Raw genomic sequence first — 24,146 nt, 5'->3', positions numbered from 1 at the left:
AACATTTTTAAAAATAATAATTAAGCCTAAATCCCTAGATTTACCAATTTTATAAAATAAGAAAATAACATTTTATAAAATACAATTTTATGAAATATGATTTTATAAAATTTGTTTAGGTAAGTAACAAATGATTTGCCCAAAAAACAGATTTAGCAGGTGGAGTCCAGGGGGCACATTCTACAAAATAAGTTTATTGACACTGTAAAGGGTTACTAGCATAAAATTGTGGTGGGAATAAAAAGGGCAGTGACCTTCCTCCTGAAGTTTAGGAGTGATCCCTGATTTGAGAGATATCTGAGTTGAAGTGGTCATTGGAAACAAATGGTAGAGAGAAATCACAGAGAGCAGACTGTATCAATTCCAGCTTCTGGACTCAGAGAAGGAAGGAAGAGCTTCAGATTTCACTGCAGAGAATGAGGCTGAGAAACTTTAAAATCAGATGCTGTTTCCCAGATCCAGGGGGCCAGCTAATGCACAAAAATGCTTAAAGCCACATAGGTATGTCACCTTTATTTCCTAGAGAAGATGTTAGCATTTTCTAAATCCTCATCTACCATGCCTGGCATGCATTATTTTATAGCTTTCTGGAAGTTTCATCAGCACCACTTGTATATTTGTAGTACGATGTGTCTGTGGAGAGTACAGAATGCAGGTCCGGGGTGGGGGCAACGGACTCTTCTAGCTACCACAGTGAGTGGTGCCCCTGCAAACCTGAGTAAGGAAGACAACTTGCCTTTGGGTGGGTAGTGTTACAATCTGCATGTCTAGGGGCACAAATGTAAAGACCGACCCTGTTCTGGGAATGATTGTGATTCTGACTGACCTCAAAGGGGTAATTATGAAACCCCTGGATCATCAGGATCTGGATGTTCCCTACTTTTTCCATGGTGTGATCATGACAGAAAGTGTGGCTGTAGATATCTGGGAACATTTCCAGAAATGTCCTCCTGTAGGAGTTAATTATAAAGTAAATGTGTATAAAACAGAAAATAATATTGAAACCTATCAAGGGGAGTAGATCTTAAGGGTTAATATTGTAGATGGACTACTTTGGAAAAACTCTTTTTCCCTTGGAGTATTAAAAAGTCATCGCATAATTGCCATCTCCACATTTTGTTCTAGAGTGCCTGGTTTATTGATATCAGTGTGAGACCTGTTTTAAATAAAAATCTATTTGTAAAAATCCAGATCTGTAATATGTTCTAAATATCATTAGAGTGTCTTTTAACTATAGATTAAAAATCACTTCATTTTCAACAAAATATTTTGATGTAAACATCAAATGTTTTGAAAACAAAGGGGATCTGTTTTTGTTGTTTTCTCTTTTATCTAATTTTTGTATCCATTTTGTCTGGGCATATTAAATGGTAAAAATATTTATAAGATTTGCAGTAGGTGAATCTTCTTAAAAAGAAAATACTGAAGGCCACAGAGTCTGGGAATATTAATATCTTTTTAATAGATTGATCCCCCTTGATTTCTTATTCTGGAGTAAAAGTACAAGTTTTTCCATGAAAATTAGACACACAAATCATCTGACACAATGTATGGCAGATGGAAAATGATTGATGGGAATTTTGCTTTAATGCACATTGCTCATTGTGATTTTGCCCAGCTTAATGAACTGTGAATTAATAATGAGGAGAAACACATTCAACGTATTATAGTAATAAAGTGCTTTTATGGACATTTTTCATGTTTCCAGACTTTCTTGGCCACCCTGAACAATTTTAACTCAAAGGATTAAAAAATAATCGCTTATTTAACTGTGTTAAAATAGTCAACTTTGAAAAGGATATTTTCCTGTGTGAACTTTTTCCTAATTGATTCCATTTTGTTCGGATCAGTAAAGTTACCTGAGTAAGCTGCACTATTAAAAAAAAGTGATCTGATAGAGTATTAGATGACATACGTGACCACAGCCCATTGTTTTCTGATTCAACGACGTAAGGGAGTAAAGTGAAAAATTAATACTTATACACTTGTTAATTAGGAGAATAGAAAAACTAAATTTCTTGTAGAAATAAGCCCAAAGAGTCCTCGTGTCAGCCCTGCTCCTCTTAAAAGACCGTGATGCTGTAATACCAATGGAAAATCTGGGAGAGAACCAGCTGTCATTAAAATAGATTTTACCAAGGCAAGGACAATAGGTTGCTTATTAGCAATGAGAAATCAGTAGTCTTTTAGAAGTGTACCCTTTGGAAAGTGTGAGATATATAATAAATGAAAGCCTTTCATTATTCATTGTTATAAGCCAAATGTAGATTAAATGTAGACTACCTTCAATTCAGATATTCAGGTATCCTTCCCTCAGTAATTTTATGAGGTAACATGTATAATGTCAAGCATAGGCTAAGTCATATATTTTATAATCCTTCAAAAATTTTTAAAGCAATGTGTTAACCCTATAATGAATATAAAATGGATCCTAACTGCATGTCTTAGAAAATGTGCATTTCATAGAACTATTTAAGAATGAAGCCTTAATAGCCCATCTTTTTAAGTATGTTAGCTGAACGTTATGATTGTGTAATATCATTTTAGGGCATTACCACATTTTAAGAAATAAAATAATATTCAGAAGCATAATTTTGCCAGAATGTAAAATTTAAAACTAGAAATTTGACTTGTGAAAAATCCTCACATGATTATTGGCCTGTTAAAAAATAAAGCAAACCCCACAAACCTGATGCAAGCTATTATGTGCAAAATAATGTGCTAGTTACACAGCCCTCTGGGAAGTGAATGTGAGTCCGGATGCTTCTTTCTTGGTTTATTTCATTCCTAGAGTACCTTTGTTGCAGGTTTTTCTTATGTTTCCAAAGAAAACAAGTAAGCCATCTCAAGTTTAAGTTTTGTCCTCAATAAAGTAAAAAATGTGCCAGATACCATTTGACTGGATGATAACTAAAACTGGACAAATATTTTCCCTCACTGGAGACTGACAGTGTTCTAGTTGTGCTTAAAATTTGTGATTCTCCTAAAAAAAAAGGGTACAAATGAAAACTTATGGTTACCAGGAGATAAGGGGGGAAGGATAAATTGGGAGATTGGGATTGACATATACACACTACTGTATATAAAATAGATAATAATAACCTACTGTATAGCACAGGGAACTCTACTCAATACTCTGTAATGGCCTATATGGGAAAAGAATCTTTAAAAAAAGTGGACATATGTATATGTATAACTGGCTCACTTTGCTGTACACCTGAAACTAACACAAATTTGTAAATCAACTATACTCCAATAAAAATTTTTAAAAATAAAAAAATAGAGTACTACATGCATTTCTAAGAAATAAACATTATTTTCTTCATTCTTCTAAAATAAATAAAAATAAAAAAATGTAATTTGTGATTTTCAAGCTAATGAACACCTAACAATGAAATTTGCAAATCTACATTTGGAATGTATAATTCTTTTGTTCAGAGGCAGTGACATTACAAAAGAACAAAACTTCTCAAACATTTCCCCATTTAGAGTAATGCTGACAGTGAGTGTCTGGTGGATCTCAGAGGGGCACAACTGATGATATATTTATCATGCTGCCAGTTTGCTAAGTGGTTTCCTATTCACTAAGAAAGACTTGTCAATGGATACTGAAGAATAGATGTGAGGTCTCTGTGAGGTCTTTGTGCCAAGTCTCTGTGTGTTGTCTCTGGGTGAGATCTCTGTGTGAAGTCTCTGTATGAGGTCCCTTTGGAAGGTATCTCTGGGAAATCTGTTAAATCTGTGCTAGGTTTCTGTCTGAGGGTCTGTGAAGCAACATGAGGTCCCTGTGTGAGGTCTCAGTATGTGATCTCTGAGAAAGGTGTTTGCGTGAGAAGTCTCTCTTGAGAGGTGTGTCTGTGAAGTCTTTGTGTATTGTCTCTGGGTCTCTCCATTTCTTTTTTTCTTTTGGTCTCTCAATTTCTTGTCTTACTGTACCTTATGGAAGATGGAGCAGCAAGAGAAGGGCAAAGGGACTTGCTTCTTTCTGTTTTCTTGCTGTTCCATCAGCATCACCTGTCTGTGGCACTCTCCCAGCAGGAGCCGAGGGGTCCAAGTCCAGCTTCCCCATATTCCCAGAACTCACTTCTGGGTGCCCCTGAGAGGACCCAGCAGCAGCCAGGCTCAGGTCCCAGCCCTGTCAACTCTCTCCTCTGGGTACCGACCTCTCCCACAAGTCCTGGCTCCACTCTCACTGCTGTGCCCATTCTGGAGGCTGCCTTGGGAATTGGGGCCCAGAGGTAGGGCCTGGCTCCAGGGAGAAACCAGGGGTGTGAGCAGTCCTGTGCTCACTCTGCCCCCTCCACCCCAGGTCACAGCATTTCCACGTGTTGAGGGGCCTGACAGGGATGGGGGATGGGGTCCATTTCTGTTGTCATCTGGATCAGGGGCATCAGCTGGAACAGAAATCTCCACACTGAGAAAGACACCACCTGGAGCTGTGTCCACCATGCGCCCTGCACATGGCAGAAAGCACCAAATCACTCTAGAGAAATTCTTCCTCATCTCCCTGCTTTTCCATATGGATGGGGGTCAGGAGACAAGAAAAGCTGTGCCAGAAGCAGATCAGTGGAACACTCCTGGATTGCACCCGGCCCCATCCACTTTGCACAGGTCACCCCCACACCACCACAAATCCTGTCTGATTGCTTCTTCACCTGCCAGGCTCTGGGGTGATCAAGGACTGGGAGACAGGCAAGGCTTACTACACAATCACAAGCCAGTCCCCACCTCTCCCCTGGAGCAGTCCTTGGGCCATGTGTTTATGTGAAGGTCACCAGACTAGGAGTCACATCCCAAGTTCCCTAGTCCTGGCTTTTACACCTATTGTTAAGTTATCCTTTCTAAAAGTCAAGAGGAGATGATGTGTAAGCTTATTAAATATAGTATTAAGAGATTAACCTTCCCTGATTTGCTTTACTTCTATAAGTTTGACTTTCTGTTTTGACCTAAAGGTGGTTTCTCTAGGTCTGTGATCTTAGAGTTGGAATAGGGTAGAGACCCTGGGGTGGGGCCATGATGAGCTACTGGACCCTTAACTTTTCCTCCCCTTTAGGCCTTTAGATGGTGGTTGTATGTCAGGGGGCTGCTCTTTCAGAACTGCACATTTATGGGAATCTGGTACCACTTTGCCTCCTTCCTTGGATCCAGTGATTTTTCTACACCTACATCCCACCCTAAATTCACAGTGTTTGACCATCAGGTAGTTACTACCCACAGTCACACCCCTATTCCATTCATCCAAAACTCCTTCTCTGGGGTTAACATAGAGTGGAAGGTAGGTGACCCATGAACATAGCCATTCATTTATATGGGACTGGACTCAACACAGCCCTCAGCAGCCTCCCTGATACTCCCCTCACCTACACACACAGAGCTGGAAATGCCATCCTTGCTGCTGCTCTAAAGTATAGGAAAAACAGAGGTGGGGGAGGGTGATGCTGTACATTTTATTATGGCTAAGCTAAAAGGGGTTCATAGGGCATATCTCAATCCCAGCCTTCATCAGAGAGAGAAGGAACTCTTAAGAGCAGATGTTGTATATTCCCTACCAAGAGATCCAGGGGCAAGCTTTCTCCTGTTTCTGAACTCAGAGCCCATACTCTATTCCCCCCAAACTTCCATCCACTTGGCTCTGACACTTCCTGGAGACTGAATTGGAATCTCCAGCCCTATCGTGTAAACCTATCCACTACAGTTGCATAAAGTTCAAAGTAGCATAGAAGAAGGAGAAAGATTGGTTGAACCAGATCCTTGGGTGTGGGTTTCATAGGTTTTTCCCGTCTCATTGTTAGAGTAATTTTGGTTTGTGTAATGACAGTATTATAAGGTGCAATGAAGGGACACGAGACAAGGAGCAAGCTTGTGATGCTACTGTCCACCTCCCTCCATGCCCATCCCTTCTAGAAGACAAAGTGCACAGCACAGACAGCAGCCATTACACTATGCTTTTATTAGGAAAAAAAAAAAATATATATATATACATGTATTGGGGAACACTAAATATCTTGGATGTGCTAATGAGAAAATCATTTTCTCTACATGGACTGAATTTTTACTTGGAGACATGTTTTCCTACTAAAGGGAAGACTAAAGAAGGATTTTACTGTCGACCAGGCAAGACACCTCCCCAAAGATGACAATGCCTTGGACAGTGTTGATGGCGGGCTGGGGCACCTGGAATCCTTGGCCCATACTGGCAGGTACTAACTGGAAACAAACCCTTCTTGGGGGGCAAGGATGGGAGGCACCTTAGGCCCAGCTGCTCATCTTCGAACCTTACACTTTTCAAACTATGTTGGTGTCTGACTTTCCTTTCCCTCATAGAACAACTCTGGCCCTTGGAGGTGGCTTTATGACTACAGGCTGTATAACCCATCATTCTCCCTTGCTCTGGGTAGGAGGTAAGCCTATGGTAGCAGAAACACCCACATACTGGGACTTGGAATTCCAGTTTGTGTTCATTTAACTTTGTGGCATGAAGTCCATGGTGAATTGCTCTTTTTTCTTCTAGGATCTGTCCAACAGCTGCCATGCGTGCCTGACCCTCAGCAGTCTCACTCTTCAAGATTGATCTGCTTTTGACTGATCCGTGACTCCGGGCAGTGGCTGATATGGGCTTTTTTTTTTGCAGAGCATCTCGACCATTGACTTTTTTCTTGGGGAAAATCCACTTTAAAAATAGCCTCATCCTTTTTCTGAAGAGGCTTTCTGGAGGGCTATGTTTCTTCTCTGGCATGCGCTGGAGACATCTGCTCCCAATAGAGTCCGTTATTCCCCTGACCTGGGCAGGGTGGCGCATACTTCCAGCTTGAGAGGTCCCTAATTCTTTAAACCTTTCTTCATGCTCTCCTGGTTTATGCCCCCTACAGTCCTCTCTTTTGTAAGTAGGGGCAATCATCTTGCTCTGGCTCTTCCGTGAGTCTTGGAGTTTTGAAGTTTTGGGCTCCTGCTGCCCTAGGTTGCTCCTTTGGGCTTCCATAAGGCCACTTGGCTCCTGGGAAGCTAACCTGTCTCTGGTGGGGACTCTCTGGGGATGGCACTGAGGCACCTGAGAAGCCAAGTTGTCTGCAGCAGGGAACCTGTGTTTGGGAAAGTCCTGAAGCTGGTTGTCTGACTGTACCTTTACTTTGGAGTTAAACTCACTAGCAACCTCCATGTTAAGGCATGGCTCACCTGGATGTTGGAAAACAGACATTCTAGGTAGTAGGAAACTTTTACTGGCCCCTGGCACCTCTAAACTCCTCATATGTACATTTGTGGTTTGGGATTTTGTCAACACTTTGGTTTCCAAGATAACACGAGACTGTGGTTGAAGAGCAGGAGACTCCTTGGCCTCCACAGCCTCCCTGGCCTCTTCACCTCTCAAAGACTGGGATCCTAAGTTCACCTCCATCACTGTTACCCTATGGCAGGGGTCTCCTGAGGCCTGACCACCACTCTCCTCTCTTGGCTCATTCCTGACCATTGCTGAACTTGGACCTGGCTCTAGGCTGTCCCTCTTGACCCATTCCACAGTCTCACTCTTCCAGGTTCTGCCCACAAGGCTGAGTGTGAGGGACTGAGAAGGTGGCCTGCCCTCCTGTCCAGTCAGAGAAGCCTTTGAGGGCCCATGGCAGTCACCAGATGGAATCGCTCCCAGGGCACTCTGGATTTCCTTACACACAGTTGAGGGGACAAGGAGAGGCCTCTTCAGGGTAGGAACTGACTCTTCTGTTATCACCTTCTCTCCTGAATGAGCCTGAGGAGGTTTCTCCAGGAACTCAGCAAACTGGACTGTTGAGTGGGACCCAGACACACAGGTAGCTGCAGGGGAAGAGGCAAACTGCAGAACGGTGGAGGGTTGGAACTTTTTCAACTTAAAGACATTTATGGCCTTGAGGACCTTGAGGGGTAGGGTCCACCTGTGCTTTACCCCAAACCGTATAATATGTGCTTCCAGCACCTCTCGAGTGTCTGGATCAAGGAAGGAAACCCTACAGGAGGTGTTCATGCAGGGTTCCCGACCCTTCAAGCAGTGTCTTCCACAGGCTCCAGCAGGCACTGCTTTGCACGCCTCACCAGGAGGGTCTTGACATGAGAGCTGATGAAAGTTGTCCTTGCCAGGAAGCCTCCCCAGGCAGCTGTAGGAGAGCAGATGGGGCCAGGATGGCTGGACAGGACAGGCAGGGGTGGGCACCTGCAGCCCAAGAACCCTCCTCTGCCCCCACACTGACTTCATAAAGCTCCTGCTCTCCCTCACTCTAGGGCCTTAGCCACGCCCTCCCATGGCTCCCCCTCCCAGGGCTGGGGTCACATTATAGGCTCTGGGAGGAAGGACGACCCAGGAGAGAAGGGGAAAGATTCTTTACCTTTGCAGAAGTGAAACCAGGTTGTGAGTCCCCTCCAGTTCTTCCAGGCAATCTCTGCAAGCTGGAAATCAGGAGACTGGGTCATGGTGGTGAAGGCAGAGGCCTAAGAGTCTTTCAGGAGGCTGAGTGCAATGGCCCTTTAAGGGAAATCTTTGGAGGATTAGACTCTGGAGCCCAAGTATCAGTGTCCAAGGCCACATGTCCCTGACAGTGATGGTAAGTCTCACTTGAAAAGGGTTTGTCCTTTGCAAAGTGCTTCCACGTTAATTAGGCTCAGGCTCTGTTTCCTGAGGAATAAGCTCTGCCACTGGCATCCTCAGAGACCGTGAAGCTGGGCCCTCAGGGTTAGGAGAGATGGAAGCTAACTCTCGGGGGCGCGCAGGGCTGAATGGCAAAGGCTTACCTTTCAAAGATCCACTTTTCTTCCTACTCCTGCTCCTCCCCTTCAGCTCTACTTGATGCTGAGAGAGAAGAAAAAATGAGGGGCGAACACCCAACTCTCACTGTCCTCTATCTAGGCAAGCTGTGTTCATGAACAACATGACTTTCTACATTTAACTAAAACTCTGTGGGTTTTCTTCCCCTTTTACTTATTTTTAAAGTGGATAACAATATTTTCAGTTTTTCTTCTTTGAAGCGTGCAAAGGTTTGTTTTTTTTTTTTGCGGTACGCGGGCCTCTCACTGCTGTGGCCTCTCCCGTTGCGGAGCACAGGCTCCGGACGCATAGGCCCAACGGCCATGGCTCACAGACCCAGCCGCTCCGTGGCACGTGGGATCTTCCCGGACCGGGGCACGAACCCGCGTCCCCTGCATTGGCAGGGGGACTCTCAACCACTGCACCACCAGGGAAGCCCAAGAAGGATTTTTTTTTTTTTTTTTTTTTCCATTTTTTTTTAAGTTTATTTATTCATTTTTTTAATTAGTTTCTGCTTTATAACAAAGTGAATCAGTCATACATATACATCTGTTCCCACATCCCTTCCCTCATGCATCTCCCTCCCTCCCACCCTCCCCATCCCACCCCTCCAGGCGGTCACAAAGCACCGAGCTGATCTCCCTGTGCTCTGCGGCTGCTTCCCACTATCTATCTACCTGACGTTTGGTAGTGTATACACGTCCATGCCTCTCTTTCGCCTTGTCACAGCCCACCCTTCCCCCTCCCCATATCCTCAAGTCCATTCTCAAGTAGGTCTGCGTCTTCATTCCCGTTTTGCCCCTAGGTTCCAAGAAGGATTTTTTAAGTTTTAATCACCATAGATTTCTTCTGTCACTGTTCCTCTGATCAAGAAACACACACATTCTCAGACCTAAATGTCCACGTGAGCTTTGTCAGATAGGATTCTGCTTCCCAAGGCCAGACCTCCACTCCAGCCTCTTCTCTCAGGCTCTCAGGGGCTCAGCCCCAACACAGAGGAAGGTCTCACTTGTGACACCCGCTGTGGGTAGGTGGCTGGTGAACCAGGGCTCAGGGGTCAGCCTTCCTGCAGAGATTGAACTCTTAGTAATCCAGTCCTTGACCATTATTAGTCACTGCATTTGGGACTTGCCCTGGAGCCCTCTACCATACCTGAACTCCTGGTCTACGATCTTAGGCTAGAAATCCTCATGCCCACTCTAACCCCTCTCTGGCCTGGCTTTTCCCTAGAAGGATGATGTTCTATACTTTTCTGAGAGTTCCCATCTCAGGAGTCTCTCTAGGTGGTTTAGAAAAGTGGAAACAAGAATAAGAAAAAAAGAGATAATCTCTGCTGGGATTAAGCCAAAGGTTTCTTACCTTCCTGATGTTTCTATGTTTCCCAGGTGGTGCTAAGAATGGATTACTCTGGAAGCAGGGGAGTAACATTAGGAAGAGCACCAGTCCACACAGGAACCCAAGGATGATATTAATCACCCAGGAAGTTGGGCTGCATCTCAGCCAGATAGCAACAATGTTTTTCGAAGAAAAGAGATTCTCCATCTTCTGAATTGCATTGCTGCCCTCAGGCAACAGAGCACTGGGAGTTCACTTGATGGCAGAACCCCAGGCCTGCATCACAGAGCTGTGGCCTTGTCACAAAGGGCTCCTGAGTGTGGGGGAGGGGCAATAAGAGAAACAGGCTGAATCACTGCCCCGCCTTCCCATCCAGACCCACAGACACCTGCACCCTCCTGGGGCTTCCAGATCCCTCCTTCCAACTACTCTCATCCTGTCAGAGAGACCTTAGCCAATTTTCTGTTCATTGCATCTGGAACCTGGTTCCTTCATCCATTAGAGACCTTTACTTGAGGCCCACCAATTTGATAACTCTTGAACATCTTAAGCTGACCCTGGAAGACTGGCTGTTTCACAGACATTTTTACTCAGGATTTCCTTTGTCCTCAGCTCCAACTTTCCCACATCATGTTTGTGTCTTGTGTAAACCCAGGGATAGAACTTGAATTTCTTTTACACTTATTTAGTTTTGTGAATTTTGAATAGTGTATGTTTTGCCTCATTTTCTATCAGAGGGAACTACACACAAAAATTAAAATAATTTATTTTTGAAAATTCATAAGTATGAAAGAATGATAAATAGTTATGTAATAGGGAAGAACAAATCTGACTCCACATTAGATCTTTTTTACTTTAATCTTTATGCTTTGTTGCCGGAGCTAACTCTGTCCATCCCTGTGACCCAGGCTGGCTCTGCACTTTTTGGAAAACAATGTTGCCTATAGCCTGAAATATACAGGATAGCCTATTGCTAAGGCTCTGACTTTTAAGAGCCCATTCATGGAGATAAAAAGTTGCAGAACAGAGAATAATAATTGTTTTGTTGGAGGTTTACAGGAACACGTGACCTGACCAGGATCTGACCCATCTGGCCAGCTGCTAGAACAAAGGATCCAACACCAAGATATTTGCAACAATTAGCCATGCCCCTCCCTCACCTTGCCTTTAAAAAGGCTTTGCTGAAAGCCTTCAGGAAGTTTGGGGTTTTTCCTGGGCATGAGCCACGTGTCTTCTTGCATGGCACTGTGTAAACCTTTCTCTGCTCCAAATTCTGATGTTTCAGTATTTAGCCTCACTGTGCATCAGGCACACAGACTTGCATCTGGTAACAGTTAAACCTTCAAATGATGTTTTTGTAAGTTTATAGTGTTTATAATTCTGGAGTTAGTAAATCTTTAAACTGCACAAAAACTTTTGGGACACACTGCAAACACGCACACACACACGTACTCATTTTCCTTAACCAATCTAGTACTTTCAAATCCAATAATCCATAATTTTCTACTTTAAAAAAAATCTTTCATATGTTGTCTCAACCCAACTTCTTAGTTTGCAACGATAAGACAGTCCCCACTCTCCAGATAAATTTTGAAATATGTGGTCTTAATCCATTAGGGCTGCTATAACAATATACCATAGACTGGGTAGATTAAAAACAACAGACATTTATTATTACAGTTCTGGAGGCTGGGAAGCCCAAGATCAAGTCACCAGTATGGCCACCTCGTAGTGAGAGCTCTCTTCCTGGTTCACAGCTGGAGCCTTCTCTCTGTATCCTCATATGATGGGAGGAGGCTAGAGATATCTCTGGAGTCTCTTTTATAAGGCACTAATCCCATTCATGAAAGCTCATAAGCACTTTTGCATGGCCCCGCCTCCTATCTTTAAGAGGTAGGATTTCAACATGTAAATTTTGAGAGAACATTAACATTCAGACGTGCACTCATTCTATACCCGGAAGCTAGGAATGGGTTAGGGGAGCCAAGGTCCTGACCCTAACGGGCTGTAGGGTGAAGAGTAGGACTAGGAGTCAAACCCTTGGGGCTGAGCCAGGTCTTGAGCAGCCTCTTCAGATATTCCTAGTGTGTTATGTATGTATTCTCTTTTCTGAGTGTGCCTTGCCTTTCCTGCCCCATCCTCCCAGGCCCCTGAAGCTTCAAGTCCAGCCTGAACCATATAGAAAGGGAGCTTTGAGTCTTACACAAAATTCCCTTATGACACCACTTTCTATCCCTTAGCAGTAACACAAGATTCACTGAAGGATTCACATGGTAAATATGTCTTAATGCCCCATGAGGGCTTTACAATAATGTGTATTCTCTGCTTCTTGGTCATAATTTTATACAGTTTTAGTGGGAACGTGAGCATGTGAGTTTATTTGGCTATATTGCCATGAATGTGCACTTTCACAAACATATCTCCTACATCTACTATTTTTCCTACAGTCTTTTCCTCCCATATGATATTCTCACCTTAATTCAACCTTTTATCAAAATTTAGACTTAGGTCTGTCACCATGTGGACATGCTTTGTAACAAAATAGCTTCAACCGAGGAGGTCAGTGGAAGGCCTGGACCAGCTATCTTGGTTCCATGATAGTAAGCAAAGGATCGCAAACTACCATGTTAAGCTTAAGCACAAAGCAAAGTTTATTTAAGCATAGGTACACTCTCAGAGAGGGAGAGAGAGAAGGAGAGAGAAAGAGCAGGCTGTTTCTGAGAACAGGCTATTTCAGCGAAGTGAAGCAGGCCCAAAGCAAAGTATATCGAAGCAAAGGTACACTCTCAGGGTGGGGGGGGGGATGGGTGTACTGTTTCTGCAAATTGAAAGCACATTCCTAGAAAGGCTTACGAGTGCTTTTAAGGAGCATTTTGCAGAGAGGTGGGGGTGAGTGACAAGGATCATTATTTGATTGACAGTCCTGAGCTATGTAACAAGCTTTCTGCTGCACATGCTCTCATCCTTGAATCCCCAAGAGATTCCTACTGGGTGGGGTGAGGGGCAAAACCACATGTAATTTATTGTAATTATGGTATAATGAGTTTGGATTTACTATAGGTTATGCGCCTGTCTGGTCTGGGCATGCACAGCCTGGAGAAGTCCCCTGGTGTTACTGTGCCTCTCTTTATCAGGATAAGCTGCCCACCACCCGACCATAGTTTCTCCCGTTCTGGGTGGAGTCAAGGGAGGGTCCCCAGGTGGCTGCGTGTGACTCAATTTCTTCTTGTCTTTCTCACCACTGTCACCTCCTTGCTGCTAACGTCTCACTAACTACCTAACAGGTCTTCTTTGCATTCATATTTGCTCTCTAAATTTTCTCTATGACTTTATTTTCAATATGTTTTGTTTGATGGGGTTTTTTTTTTGAAATTTAAAAATCTTACGATAACATTTACCTTGATTTATTTAATTATTGTTCTACTGTTATTGATTTCTGCCATCTTATTTTATGCTTTATTTTCTACATTTTCTTTAGTGTTTCTTTTTTCCCCTTCTTTGGCATCTTCCATTTTACAGGTCAAGGGTACTTATGTTTGTTTGACATTTGGGAATTTTTAATATTGTAATGGTTTTATATCTTGAATTATGTTAATTTTCTCCTCAATTTCTTACCCGTGGATGAAAAATATTCCCTGCCATATCCGTAGACAAAGGATGTTGCAGTCATCAAGTCAGACGTCAAAGCAGGAACCCTCAACTGAGCACCTTGAGGGGATTCGGGATGGAGAAAAACAGGGTACTGATTCTAGAGTTAAGGTGCATCTCAAAGGAATGATTTCACGGAGCCCAGATTCTTTCATCTTCTCATACATAGAAAAGTGCTAAAGTCCTTAACTTGAGATGTCTAGTTTTCTTTAATTAATAGTAATCTTTTGATGTTCTGACTACCTGGTTTTTGTTGACTCCTCCCTTAGGTCTTCTGAGCAGTTCCTCAGAGTGATCTGACGGGCTGTGTTCTGGGCTTAAGTCCTCAGAAAATCTGCCAAATAAAACATAATCCTCCTTTTGGGTTGTGCATATTTTTCAGTCAGCAGTCTTGGCAACCAATGAAGGGGCCCAGAGCAGACTTTTCTTCTTTGCCTGAACTCTATGAGGATCCAGAGTCCTGGCGCCAGCAGAGGCTTCTTGGGCCTGTCCGCTTTCTCAGAGTGTCCAGACGAATTTGGGTGAGTATCTCCTGGTTCTTGGATCTCCAGTTTTGGTTGATGATCCTAAGTTTTATTCAGTGGTGTTAAACTCTTCTCTTGAGTAGTAGGTTATCCTTGAAACTTGGTTTCAAGAAGAAGTACCTGGGTCACCCTCAGTGAAAGACACTGGGAAGATTTTTACTCAGTTTAAACACTGAGAGCTTATCCTCAGTAGAAAAACACTGGGAAGACTTTTGCTCAAGTGGGTTAGCCTCACTTAAAAGACACTGGGAAGATCTTGCCCAGTTTAGACACTGTGTGGTTTATCCTCAGTTGAAAGACTGGGGAGACTTTGCTCAGGTGAAAGACACTGAGTAAAGTTGGACTGGGTAATTAGGTGGAAGACTAACCTGTCTTCCTTGAATTGGCTACTTTAATAGAGTTTGTCAAAATAAAAGTGATCTTCACAAATTGAACTCAGAATGGGGAACTTAGCTTTCAATACAAAAGAAAAAGGAACAACAGATTTCCAGCCTCCAACGGATATCCTGGCCAGGTTTATGTACATACAAAATTTACATTTACAAGTGCTTACTTACTTGGGACTTAAAGAAAATCTTGCCCTAAAAATGACTAAGATAGGACTCTTTTATTGCATATGCAGTTAAGTTAGAAAAAGCTGGCTTGATAAAAACATCTTTTCAGAATTCTGACTTCAAAAAAACAAAAGGCTTTCTAGGGGAAACTTGCATTTCTCTTCCTGTGTCTTTGAAATGTAAGTGTTCTGATATTCTTCAGAGTGTGTGTGTGTGTGTGTGTGTGTGTGTGTGTTTTGAGAACTTGGTCACTACCATCCAAAAGTACTTATATGGTGTACATTTGGCAGCCAGTCAAATAGACTGGGATTCTGAGCAGTCTTTTGTCTGACTGTACGACTCTCAGGGGCTTTTTGCCATCTTAACCTTCATTGTGTCAGCCTGTACAACAAAGACCATTACTTTCTTAAACTACTTTTGGGAGTAAACTTTCTGGATCTTATTTAGACAGCATCCTTTACACTCTTTTGTGGGGAAGCCTCTTGCGTCTTATTGGTTTGAGTCACTATTAAGGTATACCTCATTTATGGGCAGATCATGGATCCTTCAAATTGGAGAAACTTCTAAATTGGTAAATTTTTAGAGAGCTCTCATTATAAACAGCTGTTTCATTGGCTCCTATGGGGGGAAATGTGGGAAATTAGACATATAATGGTTAACCTAAAAACTCCTTTAGTTTCAAACAAACCCAAAAAATTGGTTTGGGAAACCTTATTTGTGGTCTCTGCTTCCCCTAAATGGGTCTTACAGATGCTAATAAAAACATTAGAATAATTATTGTTAATTAGGTTAAGTAACAGGGAAAAAACTGAAGGAAAAGTCTAAAAACTTTTTCCCAACAAGGTGAAAATTTTAAAGGGACTTCTAAATGAATAAGAAATCTTTAGATGGTTATTTTAAAGTGGGATAAATAAAACAGACATTAATGAGATAAATCAAAGATTGGATACAATACTACCTAAGATTGGATGGGCCAAAGGGATCTCCTACTTGTCATCAACATTAAAGGGCCAGACCCAAACAAGTCTGCCCTATTTACCCCAGTTTAAAATACGTATATTTTATTACATATAAATTTTATACATGTAAAATTACACTGAGATACCTGACCAACAATTACTTGGGGCAAAAGTTAGACCAATTAATCAAGTTAAAAGATTGACAAAAGTGCCTGAGTCCCTTGGCTCAACCACTCTCTGGGGACCCCAGAGTCTTTATAAAAATTGGTATGTTTAAATGGGCATTGTATAAGATAATTACCTCTCTTTTGCCTAATTATATTGTGTGGGATAGACATGTTTCACTGGCAAATTCTTCCCCTGCTTGATATTACAAGACGGCATATGAAGGAAATATTAATTAAACATACTAAAGGAAACCAGTGGGATTACCTGAGCCTATACAATATAAAGTAAAAACTGACAGCTAATATTTAAGGGATAATAAAAATAAAGAATGGAGACTTTACTCTGGGTCTAATCTGTGCACTCAGAAAGAGGGTCTTTGTTGAATGCCTTATGCAAGTTTTGAAGGTATGATAAATTAAACCATAAAGTTCTAGACTATAGAATTCTGAAATTTCAGTCTAGTTGGAAATCTTCTCACTGATACAGAAAAGCAAATTAAAGAAAACGTAGTTGGGCAAATCAATCTTTCAATATTATTTAGGTGACAGGCCAGTTCTTTGGGGAATTAAAAGCAACTGTCTTTGTCTTGCAAATCGGTACAAATCAGAAATGTAAATACAGACCACAATGACCTGAGACTGAGCCTAATTAGCTAAATTAGGTAGAACCTGAAACCAAGGTTAAAAAAGGGGGAAAAGTGGCCTTTTAAAACTCAAACTGCTGATTAGTCAGTCAAGAAGACGGAGGAGTAGGAAGATGTGGAGTTCATATCTCCCCACAAATGCATCAAGAAAACATCTACAATGGAACAATTCTCCCAGAGCGCCTGATAAACACTAGCAGAGGACCTCAGGCACCTGAAAGGACAAGAAAGATCCCCACGTAACCAGGTAGGACGAAAGAAAGAAGAAGGGAAAAGGAAGAGCAGATGAAGTGGGACGTGACCTGTGACCCTGGGCAGGGGAGCGGAGCTGAAGGTGAGAAGAGGTTCCCGCATCTGGGGAAGCAGCGGGGAGAGAAGCTGGGGCAGAAGGAGAAATTTGGTGGCTCAGAGAACAGTGCAGCAGCCAGTCTGTGGCAGGCAGGAGAGAGTGAGGCCTACACAGATGGTCTGGCCACAGCTCTGCATGCCCCAGCCACTGGTGACCACTGGTGCACACGGGGGCTGAGTGTTGGAATGTGGGGTTTGAAGAGCAGACCCAGGAAGGGGAATGATGTTGGCTGTGAGGAGACAGCTCAAGGGGATAGGAGTGAGGAGCTCCACAACAAGGAATGCTCCTGGAGGAAGCCCAGACCAGCATAGAAGCAAAGTGCCACTGCTGAGTGATGCACAAAGGGCGGGGCCCCCATTGCAGCCTCTCTCCTCACACACCGGCCCCTGCCTCCACAGGCACTAGGAAGGGCTCCTGCCAGAGTGGCTCACATGCCCCCAGCCATCATCACCTCAGCACTCTCCTGCTTGGGTGGCCCATTTGCCCAGCTTGCCACCTTGACTCCCTCCTGCCTGACAGGCTCATACATCCCATAGCCACCCAGCACCCTCTCACCTGGGCAGCCTGCCTGCCCTGATTGCCGCTTCTACATCCTCCTGCCTGACAAGCTCGTGTGCTCCAGCACCCTTGGGAGCAGACGCCAGTGGGTGGCCCACATGCAGAGATGGGGCTGAAACCACAGCTGAGTTCCAGGGAACATGCAACTAAGGAAGAAGAGCTGAAATCTCTCCTCATGGCTGTGCAAATCATGGCATTACACTTCCTCTGATGGCTTCCTAAATTCAGCACTTGGGAACATCCCAATGGACAAGTGCTCCTGCAGCTGAGACAGGTCTGGCTTTAGCAGCTGTGGGTTTTGTGGGCACATACATGCTGGGGTTTGGCCAGGCCAGAGTCTGAGCTGCCTCCATATCTCACATAGTGGGTCCAGGTACATAACTACTGCAGTCCTGGGACCTGACCTCAGTGGATCTGGGCCAGTGGCCTGGTGAAAATGATGCCTGAGTCACCAGGGCCAGTTGCCGGCATAACCATGGTTAAGGTGGGACTGAGAGCAGTACCAACAGCCGTGTACTTTGTAAGCCCACACAATGGGCGAAAGGAGACAAAACAGAGCATACCCACAGGTGAACACCTCCAGAGGAGGAATACTCAATGGCTTCTATCCCAGTGGGAGTGCTCCAGTCCTCCCGACCTCACACCGCAGATCAGAAACACAGCTAAGAAACAGATCTGACGGCCTCTACTCCAACGACTAGGGGTCAGAACCCAACCCTGACAAGGCAGTGACAACCACAGAGGAAAGGGAAATTTCTGCTGAATAAAAATCAAAATTAAGAAAATCAACAGGAAAGATCAAACTTGGAAAATGTTTGCAATATCAATATCTGGCAAAGAACTTATATACAGATTAAAGAATTTTTACACTTCAAAAATAAAAAGACAATCCAATGGGAGAAAATGGCAAAAATATATTTATGGATATGTTATATATATAAATGTAAAGTATATGTATCTATGAATATATGCCTATTGGCTATTTGCATGTCTTCCTTTTATTTTTAAGTGCCTAATTATATTTTTTATATGTATACACACTATTACATATAAAATAGATAACTAATAAGAACCTACTGTATAGCACAGGGAACTCTATTCAGTACTCTGTAATGACCTATATGGGAACAGAAACTAAAAAAGAGTGGATATATGTATAGTATAACAGACTCACTTTGCTGTACAGCAGAAACTAACACAACATTGTAAATCAACTATACTCCAATAAAAATTAATTAAAATATTTACATATATTGTATACAACATATATATTAAGTATATATAATTTATATATATTTAGAGATTGCTCCATCAAAGACGTATAAATTATAATTATAATGAGATACCACTACATACCACTATAATGTCTAAAATTTAAAAAACTGTTAATGTCAAGTTTTGGTGTGGACCTAGAGAAACATGAATACATTGTTAATGGGCTTGTAGCATGAAAGCTTTAAAGTTAAATATACATTTACATATGACCAAGCAATTACCTAATAGTTCATACTTATCCAAGAGATATGAAGTCTTATGTCACACAAATTTGTTCACAAAAATGTGTAACACCATTATTCATAATAGGTAAAACTGGATATGACCAAAATATCCAAGATTTTTTTTTAAACATCTTTATTGGAGTATAATTGCTTTACAGTGGTGTGTTAGTTTCTGCTTTATAACAAAGTGAATCAGTTATACATATACATATGTTCCCATATCTCTTCCCTCTTGCATCTCCCTCCCTCCCACCCTCCCTATCCCACCCCTCTAGGTGGTCACAAAGCACCGAGCTGATTTCCCTGTGCTATGCGGCTGCTTCCCACTAGCTATCTATTTTACGTTTGGTAGTGTATATATGTCCATGCCACTCTCTCAGTTTGTCGCAGCTTCCCCTTCCCCCTCCCCATATCCTCAAGTCCATTCTCTAGTAGGTCTGTGTCTTTATTCCCGTCTTACCCCTAGGTTCTTCATGACCTTTTTTTTTTCTTCTTAGATTCCATATATATGTGTTAGCATACGGTATTTGTTTTTCTCTTTCTGACTTACTTCACTCTGTATGACAGACTCTAGGTCCATCCACCTCACTACAAATACATCAATTTCGTTTCTCTTTATGGCTGAGTAATATTCCATTGTATATATGTGCCAAATCTTCTTTATCCATTCATCCGATGATGGACACTTATGTTGCTTCCATGTCCTGGCTATTGTAAATAGAGCTGCAGTGAACATTTTGGTACATGACTCTTTGAATTATGGTTTTCTCAGGGTATAGGCCCAGTACTGGGATTGTGGGGTCGTATGGTAGTTCTATTTTTAGTTTTTCAAGGAACCTCCATACAGTTCTCCATGGTGGCTGTATCAATTTACATTCCCACCAACAGTGCAATAGGGTTCCCTTTTCTCCACACCCTCTCCAGCATTTATATGGTACTGGCACAAAAACAGAAATATAGATCAATGGAACAGGATAGAAAGCCCAGAGATAACCCCACACACATATGGTCACCTTATCTTTGATAAAGGAGGCAAGAATATACAGTGGAGAAAAGACAGCCTCTTCAATAAGTGGTGCTGGGAAAACTGGACAGGTACATGTAAAAGTATGAAATTAGAACACTCCCTGACACCATACACAAAAATAAACTCTAAATAGATTAAAGTCCTAAATGTAAAGCCAGACACTATCAAACTCCTAGAGGAAAACATAGGCAGAACACTCTATGACATAAATCACAGAAAGATCCTTTTGGACCCACCTCCTAGAGAAATGGAAATGAAAACAAAAATAAACAAATGGGATCTAATGAAACTTAAAAACTTTTGCACAGCAAAGGAAACCATAAACAAGATGAAAAGACAACCCTCAGAATGGGAGAAAATATTTGCAAATGAAGCAACTGACAAAGGGTTTATCTCCCAAATTTAGAAGCAGCTCATGCAGCTCAATATCAAAGAAACAAACAACCCAATCTAAAAATGGACAAAAGACCTAAATAGACATTTCTCCAAAGAAGATATACAGACTGCCAACAAACACATGAAAGGATGCTCAACATAACTAATCATTAGAGAAATGCAAATCAAAACTACATTGAGGTATCACCTCACACCGGTCAGAATGGCCATCATCAGAAAATCTCCAACAAGATTTATATGGGTGAACCAGTTTGGTATATCCATACAATGTCATATCATACAGCAGTAGAAGGATAGAATTATGAGGAATGCAACAAGGATGAATCTCAGAAACGCTATGCTGAGAAAAAAGCTAGACACACAAGAGTATGTACTTTATGTTTCTGTTTATATGACTTTCTAGAAAAGGAAAAATGAATCTATGGTGACAGAAAACATATCAGCAGTTGCCTGTATCAAAGATGGAGTAGAGAGTGACTGCAAAGAGGAAAGGGAAAACTGCAAAGGGGGGTAATAGGAAAATTGTCTACCTTGATGGAAACAGAGTTACAAAATATTTACATTTGTCAAAATTCATTAAAGTGTACATTCAAGTTAGTATATTTTTTATATTATACCACAATATATTTCTTTTAATAAAAATAATTATGAAGAGTAGGTAAGTGGGCAAAGGACCTGAACGCCAGCTTTAGCTATGTTAGAGCTGTAAAATCAAAAAAAGATCAAGTTGCCCCTAATTTAAAAACCAAGAAAATGCATAGAAGTTGAGGAATAGAGATTTTAACTTATTTTAAGAGTGAGTTTTCTAACAATTAGAGCTTCCTAAAAATGAAATAAACTTATTTTGAGTTGCAATTTCTTTCTCAGTGAGGACACTCAAGTACAAGATGACGATCATTTTTCAGGTATGTTGTAGAAGTGCCTTAGAGATTGAAATTTGCATTAACCAATACTTAAGATGATTCAATAACATCAGAAAATATGCTATATTTATATATGCTCTTTTATGGTAGAGTTCTGTCTATAATGTTTTCTAAAATATCCTTTGAATTAATATTTCCATAGTAGTCTCCAGTGCTGCAAATATAGGCCAGAAAGTTAGATCTGTGCACAGTCTATTTTTTAAGAAGCTTGTAATCTGGAAGAGAAGATAGATAAAAATGTTGTAGCAAAATGCAGTAAGTTTCATAAGAGATATCCTCATGCTCTTATACGACATGGAAGCAGTGTCACATTCTTAATATGTCATCTTTTTCTGAAATACTTCAGTATTAATTTCTAACAATGATAATAATTAATTAAGGCATGAATTATTTACGGAGAGATACTAGTTATTCCTAAAATATTTGGAGATTGTTTTAACATGAAGATATTTCTTAGAATACCTCCAGTAAAGTTCCAAAACGTGTCTTTCAAAGCCTAAATGTGTTTGTACAAGCCTGAAAACTCAAGGAAAAATGTGAATGTTGCTGATTATCCACCATTTAAAGTTTTCTAGGCTTTGGCATTTTTCTGTAAGTATAAATAATTGACTATGAACTATGCAGAGAGTTGTTTTACCTGAATTTCTTTGAGATCCATCAGATGTGGCCATTAAAATGAGCCAATCTCCTCCATTACAACTACTCACTGTGCAGGCTTCTAGTCAAGCATTGGTGGAGATAGCGCAGCTCAATTTAAATTTAAAATTCAAGGTAATGTAACTAAACAAGTTAGTCCTATCCTTTTCCCCTTACTTTCCCTTAGAGAGTCTTTGAAGTTAGGGATTTGTAAAATGAAAATATTAAACCAAATTTAATAGCAAAATGTCATTGATATCATTAGTGAAACCAAGCCCAGTTTCCATTTACCCCAAAGTATAAATCGCCTATCTGAGAAGCAGTTCAAATTTAAGTCATGTCAGATTGGTGGTCTTTCTGAGTTTCAGTTTGGAGCTCTTATTTGAAGTCATTGTTTCATTCAAGAGCATCTCAATATCAATAGCAGGTTTTCTACTTCAGCAAAAGCCTTGATGTACATCAGTGCCATTGGGTCCAGAGGATAGCCTCTTTGTACGTTTTTTTCTCCCAGTCTCACTGCAATGTTAAAGTCACTGATATCACAGAGCACATTTCTAATCCTAACTATATGCCCTAATTTTGGCAGAAATCCACTCCTCCACTTTTATGCAATGTATTAACAACCAGAAATTTAATTGTATTTGTTGAGACTGTAATATCAACGTGAAGCATTCCTTTTTTGAAGCTCAAATTCTTAATACTTGCTTTCCCCTTTGCAAGAAATACTTACTCCTTTACTCCCTTGTCCCCTTAGGCTACCTACGTCAGACATCAGTTAAGAAGACATTTCACAAGGGATGCCTTTCCTCATCCTTCCAGGTGAGAAAGGCTCCCTGTTCCATGGCTCATAGTACCCTGTCTATATTTACTACAATTAGTAATTATTCTTTAGACTGCAGGCTCTAAGAAATATGGACAATGCTTGCTTTTCCACACCTTGTATTACCAGCACCTAATGCAGTGCCTGGGACATAGTAGAAGTTCTATAAATATGTAATGATTGATGAATGAATGAATGAACGAATGTGTTAGTAACAAGATAAATGCATAAATCGTATTTGTAAAGCACAATACAAAGTAATTTCATAATATTCACCCACTTATTTGTACCTTTATACCCTTCTCTTCATTTATATATCTTAGAATTACTTTTAATTTTATCAGCAGGGATACAGGATTAAATGATGAAATTTTGATGAAATGTGTTAGAAATATTTGTGAGTGAGTAAGCACTATGCCATGGTGAGAGAGAGAAAAAAAAAAGCTATTGCTATATTCTTGACTCAAGTCATACTCAATATTATTTGTTACATATTATATTACACACACAAATGCATTCTCACTGGCATGGTATCACCTACATTATTATAAATTCCATTTCCTTCCCAATCCCTTTAAAGCCCATATCTGACCCTTAGACTTATTAAATTGCATTGTTTTAAACCACTTCTCCAATTTGTCAAGGTCATATTATGGTCATGTTGAATTTTGATCTTGACAAAGTATTCATCAGTCTTATCAACTAAAGAGAACTGTAAATTACTAAATCCACATGCGTTTCTATCATCCTAGACTTGATGAAAATACTAAATAGCCTCTGGCCCAGGATTGACCTCTACATATAAAACTTCTGTCCACTTTGGTTGAGAAGGAACTATAAGTGAGTTTAATTGTTCTACCTACTTTGTTTCCAATAAATAGGTCTCTGGTGCTGATCTCTTTTTATAAATTTGTGAATGAATTCAATTAGTAACATTTTTTATAATATTAATATTTAATGTCTGATTTCAAGTCGTGGATGAAAAAATGCTAACATCAATGAAAACTACTACTTGCCCAAATAGATTAATAATAGTAAGAACAGTTAAAGTAGATTTTAAATCTACTGTCATGTTTATTTACTTTCCTCAATTGTTCCCACTGTGCCACTTCCTTACTTTCTGAATATGACAGGTCCATGCATGACGTCCTCCTCTAGATGCTGTGCCATTAAGAAATCTCACTGATTATAATAGGTGATCATCTATGATGGATAATAAGATAAATATGCTTGTGCATTTTCAATCACAAATCCATGTCTTGCACAATGAAATGATTTTACTTGTTGCTTGATCATGGGGACTTCTTCCTCTGAATAAATAAGACTTGACTTTGCCTCTTTAT

At 41.1% G+C, this 24,146-nt stretch overlaps 1 protein-coding gene and 1 long non-coding RNA gene across 2 annotated transcripts in view; one reads left to right on the top strand and one right to left on the bottom strand.

The window, feature by feature from the left end:
• LOC308610317 overlaps window positions 1-14,525 on the top strand; it is a 30,088-nt gene extending 15,563 nt beyond the window's left edge. The window contains exon 3 of the long non-coding RNA XR_014014508.1: window positions 14,130-14,525. This is a non-coding gene — a long non-coding RNA (uncharacterized lncRNA). The remainder of the gene's footprint in view (window positions 1-14,129) is intronic.
• On the bottom strand, window positions 5,370-23,932 carry LOC308610316 (spermatogenesis-associated protein 31A6-like). The gene is made up of 4 exons (XM_081259497.1): window positions 23,921-23,932; window positions 8,752-8,809; window positions 8,349-8,409; window positions 5,370-8,120 (listed from the first exon to the last, which is right to left on the bottom strand). The coding sequence occupies exon 4, from the start codon at window positions 7,988-7,990 to the stop codon at window positions 6,101-6,103; it is 1,890 nt and encodes a 629-aa protein (XP_081115623.1). The 5' UTR covers window positions 7,991-8,120; window positions 8,349-8,409; window positions 8,752-8,809; window positions 23,921-23,932; the 3' UTR covers window positions 5,370-6,100.
• Between the last annotated feature and the right edge of the window lie 214 nt (window positions 23,933-24,146).

The sequence above is a fragment of the Mesoplodon bidens genome (genome assembly GCF_964165515.1).
Source record: "Mesoplodon bidens genome assembly, contig: HAP1_SCAFFOLD_342, whole genome shotgun sequence".
In the NCBI taxonomy this organism is placed as follows: Eukaryota; Metazoa; Chordata; class Mammalia; order Artiodactyla; family Ziphiidae; genus Mesoplodon; species Mesoplodon bidens.
Note: the sequence above shows the minus strand (reverse complement) of the source record. Positions and strands in the feature narration are given on the sequence as shown.